This window comes from Emydura macquarii, unplaced genomic scaffold (assembly GCF_026122565.2).
Source record: "Emydura macquarii macquarii isolate MOO-44397 ecotype Brisbane River unplaced genomic scaffold, CSIRO-AGI_Emac_v2 contig_2473, whole genome shotgun sequence".
NCBI lineage: Eukaryota > Metazoa > Chordata > Testudines > Chelidae > Emydura > Emydura macquarii.
In genome coordinates, this window is record NW_027132610.1 from 19,793,021 (window position 1) to 19,817,586 (window position 24,566).

Genomic DNA, 24,566 nt, shown 5'->3' on the forward strand with positions numbered 1-24,566 from the left:
TTGAATCTAGGTAGCGCTTGGAACTGGGGGATGAGAAGGCCTGGTAACCTCTCCAACCTAGATTCCTCATACACAGCATTAAGGCGCTCCATCAGAGTTGGGATTAGTTGTGGGGGGAGGAGGGAGGGAGGGAGAGGGTACTGTGTCTCCGTGATCAAAATACAGAAAATGGTAAGCAATTAATCTTTTTATATAATTATATCTTCACTGTTAACAAGAAAAAGAAAAAAATCTCTCCTAGAAGATAAAATAAATGCATTTCAGTTACGAGGTTGTTCTCTCCAGAGCCTCATCCCTGTTCACTTACTATTGTCTTGTATTCTACCTAAATAAACCTCAGAAGAAAGAGACTCTGATCCTGCACCTTTAAAGTCAATGGGACCATTACCACAGACTTCAATGAACATAGGCTCAAACTTTGAGTCAGAGGTCAGAAGAAAATTCTGATTCATGTGCCCAATAGAGGTCTAAATAACATGGCAAGAAATACTCTCCAAATACAAAATATGTGACAGCAAATTGAATCTCTTTAAGTGTATGCTGGTCACACAGTCTTTGGTCTAGAGTTCATTGCCTAAGAATAAGAAAACAAGCAACGTATTACTGGTGAAGGAGAGGGATAGAAAACATATTATGCTTGATTTTTTCCCTATAAACAGTATAAGTTATACCCAACTGGTCCTCTTCAGTAGCTGGCAATGGCTATAGCCCTCACAGTAAAAGTGGGTCCTGAAAAGGGATTTGAAGAGAGGACAGTGGTATTACAGACAAGTTCAGGTAAGCAGTCCAATGCAAGTTTCTGTCTAGCAAAGTAAGTTATTATCAGGAATTGTGTCATAATGAGAGACTAACTTCCCGGATATTTACTGGAGAACAAGTTCTTTTAATACTGGTAGGGCCCACTTACAAGCTGGATGTGATATATGTCAGTTTCTTTCATCAAACTGTCACTGAATCAACAAGAGGCGATGCAATTTTAGACTTGGTTTTGGTAAGTAGTGAGGAGATCATAGAAGAGCTGGTTGTAGAAAGTGACTGTGGAATGAGTGATCACAAGTTGATTCAATTTAAATTAAATGGAAAGCTAATCAAAACTGGGTCATCAACAATGGTTTATGATATCAAAAGGGGAGATTTGGGGAAATTAAAGGAATTAGAGAGTCACTGGACTGAGGAGCTCAAGGACTTCAATGTGGAAGAGGCTTGGAATTTCTTTTAAATCAACTATATAAAAATTATCTTTAATTTGTATCCCAAGTAAGGGGAAAGAACTTGTAGGAAAAGGTCCATACCCAGCTGGATGAATAATTACCTCAAAAAATTACTGGGAGTAAGCAGAAAGCCCATAGGGAATGGAAAAAGAAATTGATCAGCAAAGAAAAGTATATATGTTAGAAGTTAGAAAATGTATGAATAAAGTAAGAATTGCTAAAAGCCAGGTTGAATAAGCTCTTGCCAAGGAAATTAATATAAATATTAAAAAAAGGATTTTTAGTTATATAAAAAAAAAATTAAAAATAATGAGGAAGAATGAGGTTGGGTCACCATGCAGTATGGATCGGGAGAAGATTAAAGGTAATCTAAGAATGGACCAAAAACTAAATGAATATGTTGTCTCTGTTTTCAAGAAGAATGATAATATGGGACATTGGTATGAAGGTAGAATGGCTCATAGAAATGAGTGTATAGAAATAAATATCACATCACAACAGAGGTTGAAGAAAAACTTGAAGAGTTTAATGTGTTCAAATCGGAGGAGCCAGAAAATTTCCACACCAGAATACTGAAAAAACTGGCTCATGAGATTGCCAATCTGGTAGCAAGGATTTTTTAATAAATCTATCTATTTGGGGGTATTACTGCATGACTGAAGAATAGCTAATGTCATATCTATACTTATGAGCAATTACAGCTCTGTTCATCTGATCTCAGTAGCATGAAAGCTTTTAGAACAAACTGTGAAGGAAAGAATAATTACATTTACGGAGGTAAACAGAAAAGTAGATATACAACATGGGTTTACTGGGGTATAGACTGTGCCTGTGTGATGGGGTGTTTACTCCACATCAGTCCTGAAAGTGTTAAGGAAGCTAAGAAAGGGCCAATTAGCGTGAAATGCCACACATGTAGGAATCAGGCTCAAGAAGCAACCCCTGACTGAAAGATGAAGCTCAGCTCAGCAGGTGTGGGCTGGGCTAGTAAAAAGACAAGGAAGATGGCAACAGAAATGGCTGCAGTGAGGAAGTCTGCAGTCGCCCTCTGTGTATTAAAGAGGGAAGAACCCTGGGAGCCTGACTTTGAAGAAAGCCTATGGTAGGTGGAGTAGGAAGCAGCCAAGGGAGAGAGCCACAATGCTGGGGACTGAGCAGACCTTGGCTGTGTGTTGTAGGGTCGCTGGACTGGAACCTGGAGTACTGGGTGTCCTAGGTTCCCCTACCAGCCACCAATGGAATGAGAGTGAGAGTCTATACCCAGGAAACCACAGTGACCTGACCAGAGGGTCAAGTCACAAAACGGAAGCTGTAGCTCCTCAAGTGAGCAGGGGGCCATAGAGTAAGACAGGGATAATGGGTTGAGACTGCAAGGGGAGGCATCAGACCTGGAAGAGAACCGATCCAAAGAACAGCCAGGAAGAAGCGCCACTTGCAATAAGTACCCCGTGACAGCCAGACTAACATTATTTCCTCCTTTGAGTAAATAATTGATTTTTAAATAGGGGAAATGCAGTAGATCTAATACACTTGGACTTGAGTAGAGTATTTGACATGATAGAACATGGGAAATTATTAGTTAAATCAGAGATGATGAGGATTATTACAAGAACTGTTAGATGGAGAAGGAACAGGCTAAAGGGGAGAAGGAACTAGGTTGTACTGAAAGGTGAACTATCAGACTGAAGGGACGTTACTGGCGGAGTGCCTCAAGGACTGGTCTTAAGACCAATCTTATTCAATATTTTTTATCGTGACATTAGCACAAAAAGTAGAAACAGGCTAATGAAATTTGCTGATACAAAATTGGGAGGCATTGTCATTACAAAGGAGAATTGTAGTATCATACTATACAGAAAGTCCTGGATGACCTTTTACTAGAACAACAGAAACTGGATGAAATTCGATAATACAAAGTGCAAGATTATGCACTTAAGGTTTAATAAAAAGAATTTCTACAAAAAGCTATGCGCTCATCAGTTGGAAGTGACAAAGAAGAAAAGTGACCTGAGTGTGTTGGTCAATCACAGGATGACTATGAGTCACCAATGTGATGCAGCTGCAAAAAAGGCAAATGTGATCCTAGGATGTATCAGGAGTGGCACTCTCAGTACAGACAGACATATTAATGACATTGTAAAAGCACTAGTAAGAGTTCATTTGTAATACGGTGTACAATTTTGGTTGCCATGTTCAAGAAGGATTTAATTAAAACTGGAACAGTGTTATGAGAGGGGACTAGCAGAACATGGCTAGTTTTAGCCTAGTGAAAAGAAGGATGAGAAGGTATGTGACTAATCTTTATAAATATATCAGGGAGGTAAATACCACTGAGGACAACATTGGCACAAGAACAAAATGGGTATAAACTGTCTACGACCAAATTCAGGCTGGAAATTAGAAGAAGGTTTCTAATCATCAGAGGAGTGAGATTCTGGAACAGCCTCCCAACAACAGTTGTGAGGGCAAACAACTTAATTAGTTTTAAGAGAAAGCTGGACAAACTTATGAATGGGATTGTATGGCAGGGTTGCATATGATGGTGTGGGACAGGGCTTGGCAACTCTGGGGATCCCTTCTGGTTTATGTCTTATGCACCTAAAATCTCAGGCTTCAGGGCTTCAACCAATCCCTTGCAGGAGTCAGGAAGAGATTGCCACACACTCCCTACCTATCAATGTATTCTGTTTTTTTTGTCTCCTTCCTCTGAAGGATCAGAGATGGCCATGGCTAGAGATGGGAAATGACTTGGTGGGCCAGTGCTCTGAGATGGCACCCAGGATTCTCTCTTTCATGGGCTTATCTGGCTGGTTCTTGCTCACATGCTCAGGGTGTAACTGATCACCATATGTAGGGTTGGAAAGGAATTTTCTCCCAGGTCAGATCGGCAGAGACCTAAGGGTTTTGCCTTCCTCTGCAGCAGCGGGTGTGGGTTATTTGCAGGGATTATCTGGACATATCTCACTTAATCAATTCCCTGCCATTTCAGGGAACTCTGGCACTGGTGCATCTCGGTCCTGCCTATTCTCTACCTATGGAACACAATAGTTTAGACTCTTATGGACTGTGATACTTTGGTCTAATTTCAGTTGTTGGGTTTAGTGTGTGGGTGCTGACTGGTATTGGTGGCCTATAATATACAGGAGGTCAGACTAGATGATCTGGCGGTCCATTCTGGCCTTAAACTCTATGATAATTGCTAACAGGCTCTCATCTTAAAATACCAAAAAGAGTTCTTGGAAATATTTACATTCTTGATAGGCAATGTAAATGTCTCAAGGAAAGAATCAGAATCTGGTATCAGCAATACACAGACTGCAGTTTCTCTATTTCAGAGCCTAAAAAGTGAACAAAAACACAGTGAACTGACTTTTCAAAAGATATCGGAAGGGTGTGACTATTATTTTCCCTACTTTTGCTAACAAGCATTTTGATGTCTTTCAGGATTTGGAGCTTTTCAAATATCCCACCTCTTCAGATGGTACATAATCACATTTCTTTTGTATATATGGCATAAAATCAAGCAAAGGTGTTTGAAATTTCCTTACCTGTTGTGCTCCATCCCCACTAACAATAGGGGCAGGCAGAAGAGGAATTTCACTACTTATAATCTGAGTGGTATCCAGTAGTGGTGGGTGTTCTGCCATCGTTGATGGTACATTAATTCACAGGATCACCTGTAAAGAAAAATTACCAACATTATTTTAATAAGTGAAAAACTGATTTCATAATAAGTATTCTTTAAAACAGTCTTAAGTGTTAAAAAGTAAAATTAACAAGATAATTAACTGCACAATGTAAAATATTTTTCATAACACATCACAAAGGGCCATTCCATAAAGATGGCTTTCAGGTTATTTTGAAATGCTAGTGCAACCCACAATTACACTCTATAGGTCTCTGGCCACCTCTAGCAGCTGCACCTCAGAGGTTTATGAGTCCACTGCAGCCTATGAGCAACAGATGTCAGCCTTTTATGTCAATCAGCGGAGAATCATGGTTTTAGATCCAGAGGTGCAAGATTCAATCCTCCCTGTTGACAACCCATCTAAGAGCACTGTGTTACACTAGAAAGGCTTGCAAGTGCACAAATGTCTAACCTCATTATGAGCAAGAACAATGATCTAATGTCAATTCATTGTCATTTATTACTTTTATAAATGTTGCGCCTCAGAGCCCTAGTTATGGAACAGGGCCCTGCTATACTAGGTGTTGTAAAAATACAGAACAAAAAGATGGTTCCTGCCCATGGTCAAATTTACAATCGAAATGTAAAACAAGAGACAACGGATGGATACAGTCAGATGGAGGAGTACAGGGAAACAATGAGACAATATTGGTCAACATGATAGCATTGGTCAGTGATCTCAGCATACCCGCCATCTAAATGATGTCAATAGCATCATAGAAAAGGAGGGTTTTGAATAATGTAGCCTTGCAGATGTTTACAAAGGAGCTCCTCCCAAGCCTGAGGGGCAGCACAGGAGAAAATATAAAGGTGCTTGTTTCAAAATTTAACAAGTGGGCAATAAAGACTAGCATCATGGGCTGACTGGACGCAAAAGGCAACATCTTGATTGCTAATGATATGATAGGTAGGATGGGGACAAGCCAGGGGTTTGAAAGTGAAGACAAATAGCTTATATTTGATGTGACAGACAAGTGGGGGCCAGCGGAGGGATGCAGAAAGGTGACATGGTCAAAGTGATGGGCTAGAAAAATCATCTTTGTGGCAGTATTCTGAACATATAGGAGTGGGGCAAGAGTGCATTTGTCAAGGCTAGGAAAAACAACGTTGCAGTAATCGAGACAATATGATAAAAAGCTAGACAAGAGTTTTAGCTGTATGGATGGATAGGAAAGGCCATATCTTAGAGATGTTTTGCAAAAAGTAATCTGCAAGATTTAGACGTAGCCTGGATGGGAGGATATAGGGAGTCCACATCAAAGAGAATGACAGGCAGGACAGTGGTGTTAATTGAGAAAGAAGGTAGTAGGAAGTGTTTTAGGGGAAACATTAAGAGCTCTATTTTATCCATGTTTAAGCTTAAGCTGACAGCTAGACATCTATGAGGAGATGTCAGAGAGATGGACCAAGATTTTAATTTGGACAGAAGACAACAGGTCTGAAGTAAAGGTAGTTCTGAGAGTTATGTTAGTTAAATTTATGCCTGGAGATGAAATTGCCCAGAGATACGGTTTAGAGGGAGAAGAGAAGAGGACCAAGGATAGAGACCTATGGAATACTCAGAGAAAGTTGGATGAAGAATAGTCTCCAAAAGGCCATGATGAAGGAACAATCTGAGAAGTAGGATAAGAACCAAGAGAAGGACAGAGTCACAGAAGTCAAAGGAGAAAAAAATTGAAATAGGAGCATGGTCAATGGTTTCGAAGGTGGCTGACAGGTCAAGGAGAATGAGGATGGAGAACTAGTTCTGAACTTTGGCTAGGAAGAAGTCATTGGAAGTCACTGACAAGAGCAGTGTAGAGAGGAAGGGGCAAAAACCAGATTAGAGAGGGTCTAGTATGAAACTGGAGAACTAGTATGAAAAAGGAACTTCTGATAAGATGTTCAGTGGGCTTAGAGATAAAGGGAGATGAGGTGGGAAAAACTAAAGCATGCTTGTATTGTGAGGAGAAAGACAGCACAGAATGAGAGGTTAATGAGAAGCATAAGGGAGGGGAGGAGACTAGGTGAAATGGAGATCAGGAGATGGGATGGCTGCAATCACTGGAGTAAGTTGAGGGGTCAGAGGAGGAGAACAGATAACCTTCTGTGATAGGGAGAAGGGAAGAATGATAGGAAGGGGAACGGACGGTAGGCTGAAAGGAGGGGGACTGTCAAGTCGTATTTTGTCAGTTTTCATCTGGAAGAAATCAGTGAGATCCTATGTGGAGAGAAGCAAAGGTAAGAGGAGGAAAAGATCTAGAAAGTAGTCAAAGGTGGCTCAGAAAAAGGGCATGGAATTCAGTTAAGTTGGAAAGGTAGAGCTGTTTATCTAGGAAGATGGCAGAAGTGAAGGAGGAGACAACAAATCTGTAGTGGAGGAAGTCAGCTTGGCCATGGAATTTTCACTAGAAATGCTCTGCAGAGTGAAAGCAGGAGTATAGGAAGCAGACATTGGGGGTGAGCCAGGGCAGCAGGTTGGCAGGGCAGACCTTGCAATGGACATGAGGGGAAAAAAGAGTGGAGGAGAATGAAGCATGGAACAAATCAACAGTCATATTAATGGAAGAAAGGAAAAAAGAGCAAAGAAGCTGGAAGGCTGACAGGGTGTGGAGGAGGATGGGGAGTGGGTGCAGATGCTGAAAGAGATCAGGTGCTAGTTGGAGAGAGAGAACTCAGCAACAGAGAAAAGAGAGAGTGCAGTGCTTGGTGAAGAACAAGTCAAGTGAATGGCCCTCTTGGTGAGTGGGACAGTTGAACGAAGGCTGTAAATTGAATGAAGAGATGAGGACAGGGAAAGATGCAGCTAAGGGTTTGGGTGGATCATGAACATGGAAAATAAAGTCACCAAGGATCAGGTGGGGGAGATTGTAAGGAGAAGAAGAGAGAGCCAGAAGTCAAAATCTGAGAGAAACGCTGATGGGGATGAACTGGGTGGATAGTTGATGACAGCAACATTGAGATGAGTGAAGAGTCAGATATACTTCTATTCAAAAAAGGAAAAGAGTGGGAAGAGTAGAAGTGAGGGGTTGGAAGCTTCAGGAATGGGAGAGAAGCCCAACACCCCAACCATGGTCTGATCCAGAGCAGATAGTGTAGAAGGAGAATCCTCTGTAAGATAGGGCAGATTTATTTTTGTGTCTATATAGTAATCTGATGTTTCATGACAGGAGTGGCCAAACTTACTGACTCCCTGAGGCCACCCTCCCCTCTGAGCAGAATCCTTTAGCCCCACCACCCTGCGGCAGGGCAGAAGCTCCAAGTTCCCCACCCCAGTGTGGAAGGTGGAGAATGGAGGGACATAAGGGGCTCTGAGAGCTGCATTTTAACTGCAAAAGAGCCTCATGCAGCTCACAAGCCATAATTTTGCCACCCGTTTTATGAAAACATTGACATTTATACAGTAGAGATGTTACAACAAAAGAAAAGTTAGAAATTCAAGAATACTGTATCTTGGAAGTATGTTAGCCTGATTTTTAAAACTTAAAGTGACTTGTCATTAAGATCATATCGCTATATTTCAAAAATTATTTAAAACCTTTGAACATGACACTAGTCTGGCTTTGGAATCAAACATATACAAAAATTAAATAGAAAAAAAACATACACCAAGGTACCATATTTTTCAATGAGTAGGAAATACACAAAATTATTCTTCAAGATTTCTTTCAAACAAAACAAAAAGCAACACTCTGAAAAAGCCTTGATTAGAGTGTGTCAATATTTAGAGTAATCAAAACTAACTCATACTTTCTGTCTACTTCCTATATAGCAATGCTTACTGTCCAATATCTATCTACATAAAGAACATCTCAGAAAGACCGATAGGACTTTCAGAAGCAAGCAATCATCATCCTTACCATTGTGCTGACAGTAGATTCTAATAATCTAAGGAGCAGCATAATCAGGAATGTTTTCATTTGGAGGTTTTTCTGCTTCTTGGTTATCCAGCTAACCTAGCCTTCCTGTTTTACCAAAGTTTGTTTAAATTTCTTCTAACACAGAGATATCTTCTATATAGTGATGTACAACTGTTCATTATTCACAGAATATTTAATACAATTTCCTTTCACTGCACTTCAAATTTGTCTTTGTTAGTATCAAACAAGGAAAAAGCTCTCATGCTATCATGAGAATTGACAAAGATAGCTTAATGGCTCTTAACCTATCTACAGCTAAATACTGGAGATACTTTTTTGACCATCTGAAAAGATGTTATGCAACCTACAATATAAAAATATATTTGTTGTCCAAAAAACTAACACAACTGACCATTTTAACATATTTACTCCTCCTAGGCTGAAACTCTGTTGTAAATTTGCTCTGGACTGAAGTTGGAATACAGAACTGTAAGCATACAAAAACCTTTTGGGGAAAAAAGCCCGGAGTAATTAGTGTAGAGTAGCTAGTACACACTATCTACTCTGCCTTAAATCCCTCTGTGGACACACACTGCATTAAGAGTGCCCGATGACAATCAGTGCAGAGTATGATCATCCATACATGCAGTTAGTGCAGAGTAGCTAGTACACTTTAAATTCACACCCTAGCTTACTCTTCCCCATGTAGACAAGCCCTCTACCCAGAGGGTTTAACAACTTCCCAACCCAATGAACCACCCTAGCTACTATTTTTGCTGTCATGTCAGCAGCCCAGATCTTCCCAAAGAGATCCTGACATGCTGGCAATAGATAGGACTTCTCTAAGTCTGATTCCTCATTCCTATAGTTTATAGAGTTCATGTTTTCCTCTTCCTCCGCCTAGCTCACAAGTAATTTGCATGCTATCAAGCCCTCAGGTTGCGTGGAGGGGCAAGTCTGAAGAATTTAATCCAGTTTATCATTAAATGGGCAAGTTTACTACCCCGAAGTGGACCAATTGTCTTTCCAGGTCTTATAACACTAAAAGTTTTGGTCACTTCATATTCTTGTGGCACTGCTTGCCACTCCTGGGGTGTGTACCTCTCTGCCAGTTACTCAGCCACCTGGTGAAACATTAAAGGTCAAACACATGGGCTCTGGATCCCTTCTGTACAGATGGATACTAGAATCTACACTTTTATCTCTGGCTAATTATAACACATCCATATAATGGTCTCCTATGAGACATGCCAACAATAAAATCAGCTGGATCACTCTGGATGTAGCACATAACTGAGCTTCACAATGTCTTATTTATAAAGCTAAATGGCTTCTAGTCTTTGTCTGTAAGGCCCTCAACAAATTAGGTCTTGTTCATCTTACAACCTCCCTCTACTTCCACAACAATTCAAGGTAACATTACTGAATGGGAACCAAAACTTAAATTGACAAAGTCTAGGTTCAAAGACTTAAGAGCATGAACCACAGCACTGTCCATGACAGGTCCCCCCTCACCTATCTGCCCCCCAAACTTTAGAACTACTTGCTGGAGATCAGACAAAACACTCACCTGGCCATTTTCTTGACAGTACAGAAAACCCCTTCTTAAAAAAAGACGTTACAAAAACAATGACACCTGTTTGTGTACAACATCCAATACAATGCAGCTCTTCTGAATCAGAAGCTGTCAGAAGGCCTATTCTCCCAATGGACTTCAGTGGAGAGCTCTGCAGGGATGCATATTTTCTTCAGTGGGGTTCTTTTGTGGTTAGGCTCCCACGGGAGCTAAGGGCAACTCCACTCCTCAGGTACAATGGACCTTTCTACCATAAAGATAAAGCTCATCTGTGCAGGAAGCAGAGTTTTCTCAGGGGCTGGCCCAAGACTGAAGAATCAACTGATCACAAACCTCACCATCTTCCATTTTAAGTGCAAGGTACACTTCTCTAATGCACACAAAACAGCATGCACATTAAAAAAAAAACTACCAAAACAAACTGCCACACACACAATTTTCTCCCTGGGGAGAGAACAGGAGAGAGAACAAACCACATGTAACTGATGTTAGTCTCACTGCTTAAAGCACTATTGGAAGGCGCTCAGATATTACAGTGATGAGGGTGGTATCAGAACATATGTAGAACAGAATTGGGCAATGATCCACAAAGTCTGTATCTGGGCTATCAGAATTAGGAGGCATATTAAAGAAAACTACAGCCCAAAGCTACCTCAGGGGTTTTGTCTATATTTACATTTGTAGTTTCACCAGGTTTCCATACCTAGATTTCAGATTAAGCAATCACAGGAAAACCGAGTGTTATAGAATGCCATCTTGCCCACAAACAAATTCTCCTATTACTCCAGAATTTATTTTAAAATGTCCTTTTGTCCTTTCTAAGATGGTTGTTTCCATTTTAGACATGCTAACTAAAATTGGTTGAAAAAATTTAGGTGAAACAGCTTTCTAACAAAAATACAGTTCCGTAAAAACAAATGTTTTGTGGGACTGCATCACTTTCAATTAAATTTGACAAACATTTCAAAATGATTCACAGAAATGGAGTATTTAATTCCAACGTTCTCATTTTGTTTCATTCGGACTTACATTTTTAATATTCATAATATAAAAATAAAATATGAAACTATTTAATATTTATAATGATTTGCATTATGTAATGTTGCAACATTATCAAAACAGAACATTTAGACATGTCATTAGATGCTTCAGAATTAAAATATTTCATGACTGACTTTTATACAAATTTCAAAATGCCAAAATTTCTTACACGACAGAAATTCCATTTTCCAATTAGTTCTCTGCAGTATCGGTTTACAGCAGGTCTCAGCTTTGCAAATGAGATCACTTGAATAAAGACAACTATAAAACCTGGAACCTCCAGAAAGAATCCAATTGATCCAAGAGCTGGGTCTGTTCATAGAAATTATTTGCATGTCTACAAGTCAACTGGAAGGAAAGCAGTAGCTGCTGTAGAACAGAACCAGTGTGATTAAAGTGAATACAAGTCATGGCAAGAGTAGATTCTTTCTGGCTAATCCAGGGACCCAAACTCTTAAAGTGGAAATAGATTACACATAGGGAAGATCGTCATTTTCTGGAGATTAGGCCTTGATAAACCAGTCTTCCGGACAAGGTAAACAAGTACAGCACACATGCTTGTTGTATCCACTTACTGTCTCATCCATTACTTAGACTGTAAACTTTTGGGGCAGGGGACTGTCTTTGTTCAATGCATTCATAGTGTCTAGCACAACAGGGCCCCAATTTGCTGAATGGGGCTTTTAAGCACTAGAGTAGTCTTGCCCTGATATATAAGGGCTCTACTGCCAGGCTTTTCATAAAAAATTCAAGTATCTGTGTACAAATCAAGTAGACGCACCTTGAAGAGGCAATTGTTGCTGCCCATACAGAATCAATAACTTCCTGAGTAGGATCACCCTTATACATCTTGAAGAAAAAGGCTTAAAACAGTTTTGCAAATTCTGAAAAGGGATTACAGACATCTTATAAAACTCGGAACTTCAAATGTACCTGCTCATCTTAATCAAGTGTACCATAATGAATAAAAAAAACGTGTCTACAGCAGAAGCAGGATACCTTCTAGTATTCTGAGGTCTTAGAGAAGCAATTTTCATTCTTAGTTGCCTGTGAGAGGGATCCATCAAAAGGAATGGGGGAAAAGGGATCAGAGACACAGAACTGAACAGTGTAGCTTTTCTTCACTGTTCACTATGCCCTCCTATACAATTTCACAACATGCTGCAAAAAAAAAAAAAAAAAAAAAAAAAAAAGTTTGTTTTTTACACCTTTGATTAATAGTTCTTAAAAATACCTATTAGATCTCCAAATTTCCATTTTACATCCCCCCTCACCTTAGATTAGGTTTCTCTCAATAAACTTCCCAAGGACTGGAATTCTTTTTTTTTTTTGTTTGTTTGTTTTAATGGAATCTGGCTCAAAAACCTCTTGAACCTGACCAATTAATTTTTTTCTTGCCTTTCTTTTTTGTTTAGGGGTACACATATATACAGTGACTCAATTATGATATGAGTAAGGAAACTCAATGCTAAGTCTAAAGTTTCCTCCTTTTTGACTAGTTTCCTCTTTTTAAAAACTTTATTTCTAATATTCCCTGTCATAGTGGTAGTTTTTGGTTTGATCACTTAGTAGCATACATGGAATTACTATGTAATAATTTAAGAATACTGCTCTAATAGTTTTATTAATATTGTATGCGGTATAGTCAGTGAGGTAAAATTACGGTATAGTTATACTGTTATTAGACTTTCCTATGTGTGTGTAAAGGTCTAACTTAATACGAGGCTGTTGGAAAAAAATAAGCAGGAAGGCAACACAAAGATTCTAAATAAGCAACCTCCCACACAAACACTTTGAAGGCAATTACAGTACCATGGCCTACTTCCATGCTTCAGCCCAAAGTTATAGTTGTTTTGCCAGAGCTAACAGATCAAAGGCCTATAAACAGCTAAAGTGATTTAGGGCACGTCTACACTAAACTTTGGTTGACACAAGTTACGCCAGCATCCAGCTGCTGAAGTTAGTATATCACTTGTGTGCATGCATACTTGGCTGCTTGCACTGTCACTGTGCATATCCACCAGGAGTGCTTGCGTCAATGCAAACTGCAATGCACCATGGGTTGTAATTCCAGTATGCCATGCATTGCTCACCAAGACAATGCCTTTTGGGAAATTTTCACAATGTGTTGCGGGATATACATGCCTCATCCAGGGATCTCTGGGAGCTAGGAGATCAAGTTCCCAGCATGCAACTTGCCATCCCTATCCCATAATTTCGTCTTTTTTTTTTTTTTAATCCCACAAACCTGCGATACTTTTGATGTCCACCATCTCTGACAGAAACATGGAGCTTGCACAGCTATGCACTATTCTCATGATTGTTGCAAATACAGGACACACGATTCTCCTGTACCTGGAGACCTGTAGAAAGAACCACAACAGGGGACATGACGATGACAGATTCCTAAGGGACAAACAATTCAAGTTTTCAGGTGGAGTTCACGGCACAGTTCCAGAGAGGGGAGCGCTGCTTCTGGGCCTGAGAAACAAGCACTGACTAGTGGTATCACATCATAATGCAAGTTTGAGACAACAAGCAGTGGCTGCAGAACCTTTGGATGCAAAAGGTCACATTTCTGGATCTGTGTGCTGAGCTCACCCCAAGCCTCCACCACAGGGACACCAAACTGAGAGCTGCACTCACAGCTGAGAAGCAAATAGCACTCACACTGGAAAACTGCCATTCCAGATTTCTACTGGTCAGTGGGAAATTAGTATGGACTTGAACGGGTGCCATCATCATGCAAGAATGTAGGGCCATTAATTATCATCTGCTACACAGGACTGAGGTTCTTATCAGTGTGCATTACATAGTGAACAGATTTGCAGGAATGGGGTTCCTGAACTGCAGTGAGAGAATAGATAGCATGCACATTGCCATTTTTGCACCACTCCAACTTGCTACAGAGCTACATCAACAGAAAGAGCTACTTTTCTATGGTGAGCTACTTTTCTATGGTTCTATGGTATGCAAACATTGGTGGATCACAGTGGACCAATATCACGGTGGGTTGGTCAGGGAAAGTACATGACATTTATATCTTTAAGAACACAGAACTGTTCAGAAAGCTGCAAGCAGGGACATTCTTTCCTCACTGGAGGACTACCATTGGCTATCTTGAAATGCCAATAGTGATTCTGGAGGATCCAGCCTACCCTTTTCTCTCCTGGCTCAGGAAGCCGTACTGTGGTCACCACCAAGGAAAAATTTAACTACCAGCTCAGCAGGTACAAAAATGACTGTTGAATATACTTTTAGTAGATTGAACGGATGCTGCCAGTGTTTACTCACTAGATTGGATCTCAGTGACAATAATATCCCCATGGTTATAATTGCCTGTTGTATCCTGCATAATATCTGTGAGGCAAAGCAGGAAAAGCTACCAGTAGGGTGGAAGTGGAGCATCTGTCTGCTAACTTTGAACAGCCAGACATAAGGGCCATTACAAGAGCTCAAGGTGGAACAATGCAGTTAAAGGAAACTTTGAAAGAGCATGTTAAGGGTCAAGGGTGGACAGTTCTCTGGGCCTGAAGCTTTAGGTAGTTAGGAATTATGTGGTGCTTGGTGTACTTTTATAAGTATGATGGGGCGTTTTCTTGAACCTATCAGTTATCCAGTGATTTACATTAATGAAGTACTGGATACTCTGGGTACCCCTATGCATTCTGCTACATGTTGTGAATTAAAAATATTTTAAAAATAGAAATTTATTGAGTGGCAAAAACAGTGCAGAAAAACCATGTGCATAAAACAGGCAATGCAATATAAACTGTAAACTCAAATTAACAGAACGGCACTTTGAAATTAGAAATGAAAAAAAAAAATTGTCCATTTCAGTGTGAACAATCCATTGTGGCTACACATACACCATTCCTTGCTGTCCTCTGACATGGAGTGATAGGGGTAGAGATGCAGCACGTGATGTCATGTGGAATGCTCGGGGAGTAGGAAGCTGCTATCATGGAGTTCTCTAAGGACTGCAAAGAGTGGGGAGTCGGACATTTGGAACTATATGTCAACCAGAATCTGCAGCGTTTGTGTTTGCTGCCTGAGAAGCCCCATTACATCCTGGTGCATTGCCTTTCCTTTTCCTGGGCCTTCTGTCCTTTCTCAATTCTCTCTACTATGTCGGCCCTCTAGGCCCTTTGTTTGAAGTCCGATGCAGCACCAGCTACTGGCTGCAGGATTTCACTGAATATGACCTCCCTATTCCTCCTTTCTCCTCCTCATAGTCATGTGTTCTGCAGCTGTGGAGGGGGAACTCTTCAAGGCTGCAAAGACAGCTGATAAAAACCTACAGATGTATCATTGGATTTACAGTCACAACAGAAAAGGAAAGAAGTTTCAAGACTCCCTCCCTTATTCCGAAAGGAAAAAAAAACCCCAAACTTTTTAATAAGATTGTTTATTGATACTTGGCTTTAGAGTGCCTCTCCACAGCACTGCTCTCCAGGCCCGGCCATGCAATCATAGTGAATATGGCCTACCAGAGGCAAGGAAGAAAGGAAATTTTGGTTGTGCGAAACAATTTCTGATCCTAATCCATGGGTACAGGTATAGCGCAATAGTACTGAAAATTGGCACAAGTTTTCCCACAAGTGGTGGTGATTTTAGCTGATTTCAGTCCTGAAGGTAACAAAGGCACAGAGAACTCAGCTTCTACTGGCACTCCAAAGCCACCCAGGCCTGTACGCCACTAGCCAGAGTACTGCAATGTTGCTAGCTGCACTCCTCACACAGAGGTGAGGGAAAATTTCCTTCCACAGAGAAAAGAATAAGGCAGCCATCCCTAGAAGCCTCCTGGAAAGGACTGCAGAGTATCATCATGAAAGCTTCATTGAGATCTGAGGACACAAAATACATCCCTAAACAAACTGCTCCGCATATCCTCCTCCCACCTAATCCAACAGAGGAATGAAAAGCAGTTACCAACTCTACCTTTGTTGTACCACTACCTCTTCTTGTATAAGTAAAACAATGAAAATACAATACTTGTATCATGATACCTTGGAGATGGGGATTGAGGGAAATCATCTTTAAATGTAAACACTGTAAGGAAAAAAAATGTATGTACACACTTACCCAAAGTCCCTTCCCCTTCATGGGACTCGTCCATGCTCAGCTTGTGGGACTGGCTGGACTGTGCTGGAGTCTTGAACAGATCCTGGCTCATGGCATGGCTGGATTTCCCTCCTCCCTCCCCCCCCCAGTTCTCCCCGCTAATCACAGCAGAGGTCTCTATCTCAGACTCCTCCAAGGCAGTGTTTCTCAACCTTTTAAGTAGCAAGTACCCCCTAATTTCTGAAAATTTTAAAAAGTACCCCAACACTCAATTTTCCACTCTGAGAAATACGAGCTGGGAATGGGCGGGAAGCAAGCAGCTGCAACTTGGCTTCCCCAGAAGTTGGCAGCTGCCACTCACCTCCCTTCACTGGGTTTTTCGTCACGTACCCCCTTGCCTGTGTCTCGCATACCCCCAGAGGTACGCGTACTACAGGGTGAAAAACTATGCTCCAAGATATCCATAGTGGTTTGTGAGGTGCTGGTGAGATCTCTGCCAAGTATGGTATGGAGCTCTCCCCACAGGCAAATCCACTATCTCCTGTCTTACTCCAGGCAGGAGTGCATTTGGTGCATAGAGCTGGCATTGTCAGGTGCAAACAACAAGGGAGAGCTGTGCTTGCCAGGAAAAGGAATTTCAAAAACATGCAGGGGGAGGGATTAAAAGGGTGTCTTCCAGTCTCAGACTTCTGGGAAGTGGAGTCTACAGTTGTTATCAGAGCAATCACTGTCACAGGTAATGTGGCATTGTGGGAGAGCTTCTGGAGGACTGGTAGGGTCGAACAATCAGACTGTCTCCACTTACACTGCGTCAACCTCAGTAAACCAATCATGGCTCCACAGCATTCAGGGAGGCAGTTTTACTGCATTGCCATAATGAGGCACTTACATCAATAGGAGAGATTTGAGCATAGACACATGCAAATAGCTCAATGCAAGGCAATTTACATCAACCCAAACCCATAATGTACACCAGGCCTTAAGTCTCTGGCATTGAGTGGGGGCTGATGAAAAAGACTAGACAACTTTTAAAGGACACACTCACTGGTGTGAACTGTTTTGTGAGGTAAAGGAAAAGATTTCATTACCCATACACTACACATGGGATCAAGTTTCTTTTTTATAGCACAAAGTGAAATTGCACAGGAGAGTGTTCTAAATAGAGACAAAAGATTACACTATTCAGTTGTGTCTCCCTCAGCCCCGTTTCATCTCTTCTTTTCAGGAATCCCTCTCACAAGCAACTAAAGAGAAAGTTGTTTCTCTAAAAGCTCAGAATAATGGAAGGTATCCTGCTAGTATTGTAGATATGTTCTTTTATTCACGGTGGTAGACTTGAGTAAGATGAGGATAAGGGGGAAATACAGCATTCCATGGCATGGTACTCTCCACTGACATTCTTGATAGATTTTATGGAATCTTTTGGGTTCAGTACTACTCTTGTAGCTGTATGACCAAGTCTGTCCCTTCTATATAATTACAGCCAGATATTACAGTGTGTCAGTGAGATACTACAGAAAGACAGAGGAAATAGCGTTATTGCCAAGGTCCTCTTTCCATTGTTAGGCACTCTACTACACCTATTGTTTTTAAATTATCTCACAGTAGTATACAGACATTTACAGTTTTTGTAAACGTGCCTATTTTTATTGATCTCCTTAATCTGAAAGAGCTCTCTCTCTTTCCCCAATATTTAATCCATAGCTACTTCCTAATCTAGTTGTTCCCTGCTTTGCTGTGAAAAGACTCAGCCTCCTCCTGATAAAATCTAGAAAATAGGTAACTTTTCAGTATAAAAATTTAAAGCATATTGAAAAACCGAATTTGGGATACCATAAAATTTACTTCAATTTCAATCTAAAGAATATAAGTGACACATTACTGAAGATACTAGATTAGGTAGGGGACATGAGACAAGAGCCTGGCAGTAACCATGCTTAACACAAAATTGTGCTACACAGGACTCCTAGCTTTGCTTACTGAAAACAATTAGTATAGTTTGAGCAATTCTTTACAAAAGAAGAGCTGGATGATTTTAAATATTAATCTTTTCTTTAAAACATTTAAAGTTGGCACGCAAGCAACAAGTTACTAACTTGAACTATTTTTAACTGTGTGCTTCTAGCAGAACCACAATTTCACTGTTACACTATAAAAAAATTCAATGTTCACTGAAAAATACTCGATAGCAGTAAGGAATGAGAATCATTAACAGAAAGTGACAGGAATACATATGAATATAATCAGACTAAATACATTTAGAAGTATTTATCCAACAGAGGCAGTAATATTGACAACAGAAAACATGGAGACAAAAATTTATAAAGGAGAAAAATGTGAGGCAAACTGGTTTTTGGGGCACAAACTTCTTTTCTGCAGAGCTAATGAAGGGAAACCACCAGAGTGTCATGGCAGGAGTCCTTTTGAAAAGGGTCATCTTCATGGACATTACTTCTCAGATTTTGGTAAACCGTTTTTCTAAATAGTGGACTGCACCAGTTTCCAACTATGACAACTCAGGAAGCCAACAGAACTGAAGTGTATCTTTGAATTGTGTTAATGTTAATGAAACATTTTAGCAGAAGTTAAATGCAGAAATAAGATTTCCAAGTTCTGATTTAATTCAGTCCTGATGGGCCAGTGTTTTTAGTATAACCATTCTGTTTCCTCACTACTACATTTCATATCTTCCTGTTTCCCTTCCTCATTTGTTCTGTTGCAGGTGGGGAGCTGCTACTGGGTTCTACAGACAGGGCAGGCGGATTTAAATCAAGGTGATTTAAATCATTGATCATTAAATCACCAAGAAAATCATGGATTTAAATCAAGTTTCCCACTGATACTTCTTCACATATTTCTTCATAATGGTGCAAATTTGATCACTAAAACATGTTAATTTACAATGCAATACAGCATTTTACAACATCTAGGAGGGTATATTGTGTAGTTTTGTAGATAAATTAATAAAAATCAAGTTAGGAAATAGTACATAATAGGCATTACCTGTATCAAGCTGCAGATGCAGCAGCAGTACATTAGGACTGGTCAGAACTAAATCACACACACAAACAAAATAGCACTTATATTTTAGTAAACTAAATCTTAAATGTTACATAAATGTTTCACATTTGTAACTGCAGCAGTCTCCTGAGTTGCTGGCTGATGGCTGGCCTTTAAACTTTTTGTTTTTTTAATTTTCTTAACTAACAGACAAGTCATCACAACACTAAAAGTAGGCTGTCCTTAAAACTTCTACAACTAGCTCTCATCTTCCCCACTCCCACTGTCATTTTTATTCATAGATTGAAACGGATATACGAGTTTTCCTTTTTCAACTCCCAGGCGATTTCTTAGCTTTGAGTGTATAAAACCAAACGATGAAAATATTCTCTGTGCCTGCAGAGGAAGCTACTACTGTGAAAAGTTGGTTTAGCAACTGAAGGAACTCTGTTTCAAGGTGCCTTGCTAATGATTTCCACCAATTCAGGGGAGTGACTTTGTTCAAAACATCAGTAAACATGTACTGTTTAAATGGTTCCACTCCAGCCCTAAAATTTATTATGACTGGCATAACTGAGGAGTGATTTTGAGATGCCCATGCTTTGGCAGCATCATCTTCACAAGTTAGGCATGTACCTTTATATCTTGCGAGAATGTTCACAAGAAAATAAGGTGGAGTTAGTGCTTGATCCATTCGCTTCTTTACTGCCTGCAGTTTAACTTTCTGGTGAGGTATTTCTTTCTTCAATGTCTCTTGAAGTGCCTTCCAAATTTCGACAGCATCAGCAATGCAGCAACAATTTCTCTGAAGTTTGTTTAAGGTTATGGATATAGGCTTCAGTATACAGAATCCTTTACATTCCTCTTTAATCCAATGTTAGATACTTTGAATGAGATACTTCCATCTATTTTATCACAGTTTTCTTCACAAAGTTTTATGAGAATAGGCCAGTTCTTAATTGTTCAAAACAATCAACCACAAAATTCCATCGAACATCTTGAGGGAGAATTAGTTTGGATCCTCCTGCTCTTTTCAGTGAAGCTGAAGCAAAATGGTTGTTGCAGAAGTATTTTGCGACTTCAACATTTTATTTTATTCCTGGAGAAGATGTACTTAAATCTTTGGCTGAAAGATGCATTAAATGGGCACTGCAGCCATATGTTATTAAGGAGCATCCTTCCATTTCTTCTTCTAAGTATTGTCTCATCTTTGCCATGTTTGCAGCATTGAGTGAATAATACCAAATGATGAAAATATTCTCTCTGTGCCTTTAAGACAGTGTCTTAACTCCTCGACCTTGCTTGGCTTAGCTCCACCACCACATAAGCACAGAACAACAGTCCTAACCAGCCTGTGTCTTTCTTTGCACATGACTTTAGTCTGCTGAGAAACTGAAACAGAAACTGAAAGCCCAGAACTTTCAAGAAGCAAGAGCTGGTAGTTAGGCTGGACAGACTAGAGCCATTAATTCATTTTTATGAGATTGTAAGTGTAGGTTTAGCATGTTTGTGATGAGATTTAATTGTAACATTTTTAAATGAGAGAGAAATTTAGTATTTTATTGATGTTTTTTTAAAAAAAATTATTAATTTTTATCCACCCTGTCTACATATAAGCCTCTTCCTTTTCCAGTAAGGGAGCTCTCTCCCTTCTCACCGACAACCACTACTCAGAGAAGCTCCAGTCGCCTTGCAAGGAAGGCAGATGATATGCTAAATTGGTAGAGTCATAAGGGCTGGATTTAAACATCGATCAAGTTGCATTTTAGACATCTAGCATCTATTCAGCATGCAGCTGGCTCCATGGGCTTCCTAATTTATGGAGGCTAGATAATTCTGACACAGTGCTTCCTTTTTGGAAGTAGTCACAACAGGTGACACTAACCCCCCCATCCCACCTTTCCAGGAATGGAGTAATTACCCAGGTACTTGCAACTACAATATATGCATTTGATGTACTCTTTAAAAATTGTCTCCCTCTTTTTGATGTTGACAGATTTCACAAGCTTCTCCCCCTTCTTCTCCAAGGTCTTCTTTCTTGAAGGGTACGTAGTTTTCCAGGATTTCCTGCACCAGCCCACACAAGCCAGCGACTACTCCAGCTAAGAAGAGCTGGACTCTGATCCAGAATCAATGTCTTCAGGTGGTTGGGAGATGCATGGTCAGAAAGGAGTAATTTGAGAAAGGTACAAAGTACTCCAGTCCTTACCGGGGCCAAGTACACAGCTCCTGTAACACACCCAGTCTCTGCTGCTCCAGGGACCAGTGGACAAACATTGTCAAAGTGATACAGGGCAAATCCCCCATCTACACAATTACTGGTTCACAAAACAGTAAACTGTAACAATAGTACCCCATATACACAGGGCCAAAATGCATCAATCTTGGTCCTAAACCAAGCTAAAACCTAGACTTTGCGAGGCTAACACAATATGACAATATGTTTGGTCCTAGCTATAAATTGAAGTCAAACAGTGCTTTAGCTACAGCGGGTCAGAATAAGTGACATTTCTCATTAGCCTTTGCAACCACATAGTTTTCTTTTCAAAGAGTTCAAAATGGATGCAATTTTCACCACACGAGGAGCTTTAACTTCTAATGGACTACTCATATACTTTCCGTTAGACACGTTTACCTTGCTGAATCACGGCCTAAGAGACTTGGAGCTGCACAACTTTATGTAACATGCTTTTGTTCATAGTATACTGCTACTACAGAAGGGAGTAGGAAAACTTGTTGACTATATTAAGGATTATTGTTGTAGACAGTTGCAAAATAGCATTTCAGCAGCAGAAAAAAAAACAGAAGTATTTTGGACACTACATCTAATTTTATGTAGTGTCCAAAATTAGACCACCGCTTAAGAACAAGTGAAAACTTTGAAAGAGAAAAAGATTGTCTAGAATGCTAAAAGCTACCCTCTTGCCCCTACCTCCCAGAAAAATAAACAGGCCAGCAGAGCTCCATTAGGTCCAACTATGTTGTTTTAGTTCATTATACTGACTACATCTATTTAAGACTCCAGGGGTCCTCCTAAGAGATTCTAGAGACGGTCTTCTAGACAGACTATGATATTTTGATTTCTAATGCCAGAAAAAAGCTTTTAACATCATAAATCAAAACACAGTATAGTCTAAATGCCTTTTGGTAAACTTTTAATCTTTCTTACAATAATCCTGACTAATTTCCTGCATCAAGCACAAATGAACAAAAAAAGGAAAAGTTGTTTAAACTAACCACTTTTTAAAAAAAACCAAATACTTCTATTTGGCAACAAGGGCCTGAGGCATGATGGACTGAGGGTTTTTCAAAGCTCCATATAAATATGGCTCAGAAGTATGGCCAGAAGATTAAAATTATACTTCAAATGCCTGATTTCACCTTCTGCCAGAGACTTATTTTGTGCAAACATTACACACTTTCATGTTCAGTTAGCCTCATCCATGGCTGCAATACATACTTAAAAGCATTGACGTTCCAGTTAAGACCATCCTCACCTCATCGAGGTACTGGAATAGTCCAAGAGGAAGTCTCTCGCTAATGTGGCTCTGGCAACCATATTCCCACCATGAAGTTGGTGAAGAGTTCAGAGAAACAATGCTACTGTGTACAGAGAAACTGACACCAGCTCTTGTGGTTTCTGGGGAGGAAGTGTAAACAAATAGGCTCCTGCCACCTTGAACATCATGCATTTGAATATAATGGGTATCTGGAACATTCCAGGGAATCTTGAAACAGTTCTTAATGAGAAAACTACCCATGTTGTTGCTATTCAAGAAACACAGAGGAAAAATAAAATCTTCTGATCGATATCAAAGCATCTTGGATATTAACATCCACTATCCTGAGATTGTGAACCAGACACACTGAAGGAATGAAAATCAATAAAGATGAGACGAAGATATATCCACTCTGTGAGTTGTGTCAGAAGCAGGCTTTAATAGCTGCCCACACTTTTGAATGCAATATTGTAAGGAAAGTGAAGCTTTTCAGATTTGACACCTTAGATCAAGCCCTTACAAAGGAGTTGAAAATTACATCTACACCACAATGTAAGTCCAAGGTTCAAACTCAGGCTCAGCCTAACCCCCCTTCCTCCACTCCCGTTCTATCTACACACAAATTGCACCAACCCAGGGCTCAAACCCAGGGTCTTAGTACCCAACATTCAGGGAAGGTCCAAGTCTGAGTCAAGCCACGAACCAGAGTTCAAGCCCTGTTGCTTTGCAGCTCCACTGGACTTGTGCTTGGGACAGAGATGTAAAATATCATTTAATTAAACAAACGTTTAAACGATATAATATTTTACATCCCTAGCTCCAGTATGCGGTGTGCTTCCCTGGTGAGTGGCACCAGCCTGGGGTGCAGAGCAGGTTGGAGGACACAGGGATACCCCCCTGCTGAATGCGGTGGCTGCATTACCCAGATGAGTGGAGAGGATCCGGGGGTACGCATGGTGTGTGGTTGTGACCACTGCTTTTCCACTGTGGAGCTCTCCCCTGGGGGGAGCTGGCTGTGCTGGAGAGCGTGGGGGCAGGGTCGCTGCTCAGCCAGCGCAGCAAGACACACACACGCGAGGGAAGGAAGGGGGTGGCTCTGCCTGGCCCAAGCCAGGCTCCAGTAGCTGGGGTGGTCTTTGTCTGGCAAGGCAGACATGGGGGGCAAAAGGGACGGGGCTGTGGTCTCCCAGCTGAAGCACGGGGGTGCCTCCACCCTGGCTTCCTAGTTACCCTTTGCCCAACTTCGCAACGGGCGTACAGTGCCCACTGCCCCCCACAGCCTGCAGGACGGGGCAATAAGGCACCTCCACACCCTGCCCCACTTCCCCCACCCCCGAGCCCATCTGCCCACAACTGCGCTTCTGGCTCTGCCCCAGGACTGGGGATATTCCCCATGCCCTCCCAGCCCCCCCATACTCTTCACCCAGGCTCACTGCTGCTCAAGCTGGCATTGCCGCCGGTGCCAAACCCCTGAGCCACCAGGGCTTCCCCTGTACATGCAGAAGTCCCAACTCCCCCACTGTCCCTCCCTGCAACACCCATCCCCACTCATCCCCCCACGTGCACAGCCCCCTCATGCAGCGAACAGTGAAACAGTTAACACAATTTGTAAATGGCAAGACTACTACTGACCAGTTAACTGTTTGC

General features: G+C 40.8%; 1 protein-coding gene across 4 annotated transcripts in view; it reads right to left on the reverse strand.

The window, feature by feature from the left end:
* Positions 1–24,566, reverse strand: part of FNDC3A (fibronectin type III domain containing 3A) — a 194,057-nt gene that overhangs the window by 162,168 nt on the left and 7,323 nt on the right. For all 4 annotated transcript variants that reach the window (XM_067563102.1, XM_067563103.1, XM_067563099.1 and 1 more), the window contains one exon: positions 4,760–4,888. In XM_067563102.1, coding sequence (XP_067419203.1) covers positions 4,760–4,858 — 99 coding nt within the window. In that variant the 5' untranslated portion in view covers positions 4,859–4,888. The remainder of the gene's footprint in view (positions 1–4,759; positions 4,889–24,566) is intronic.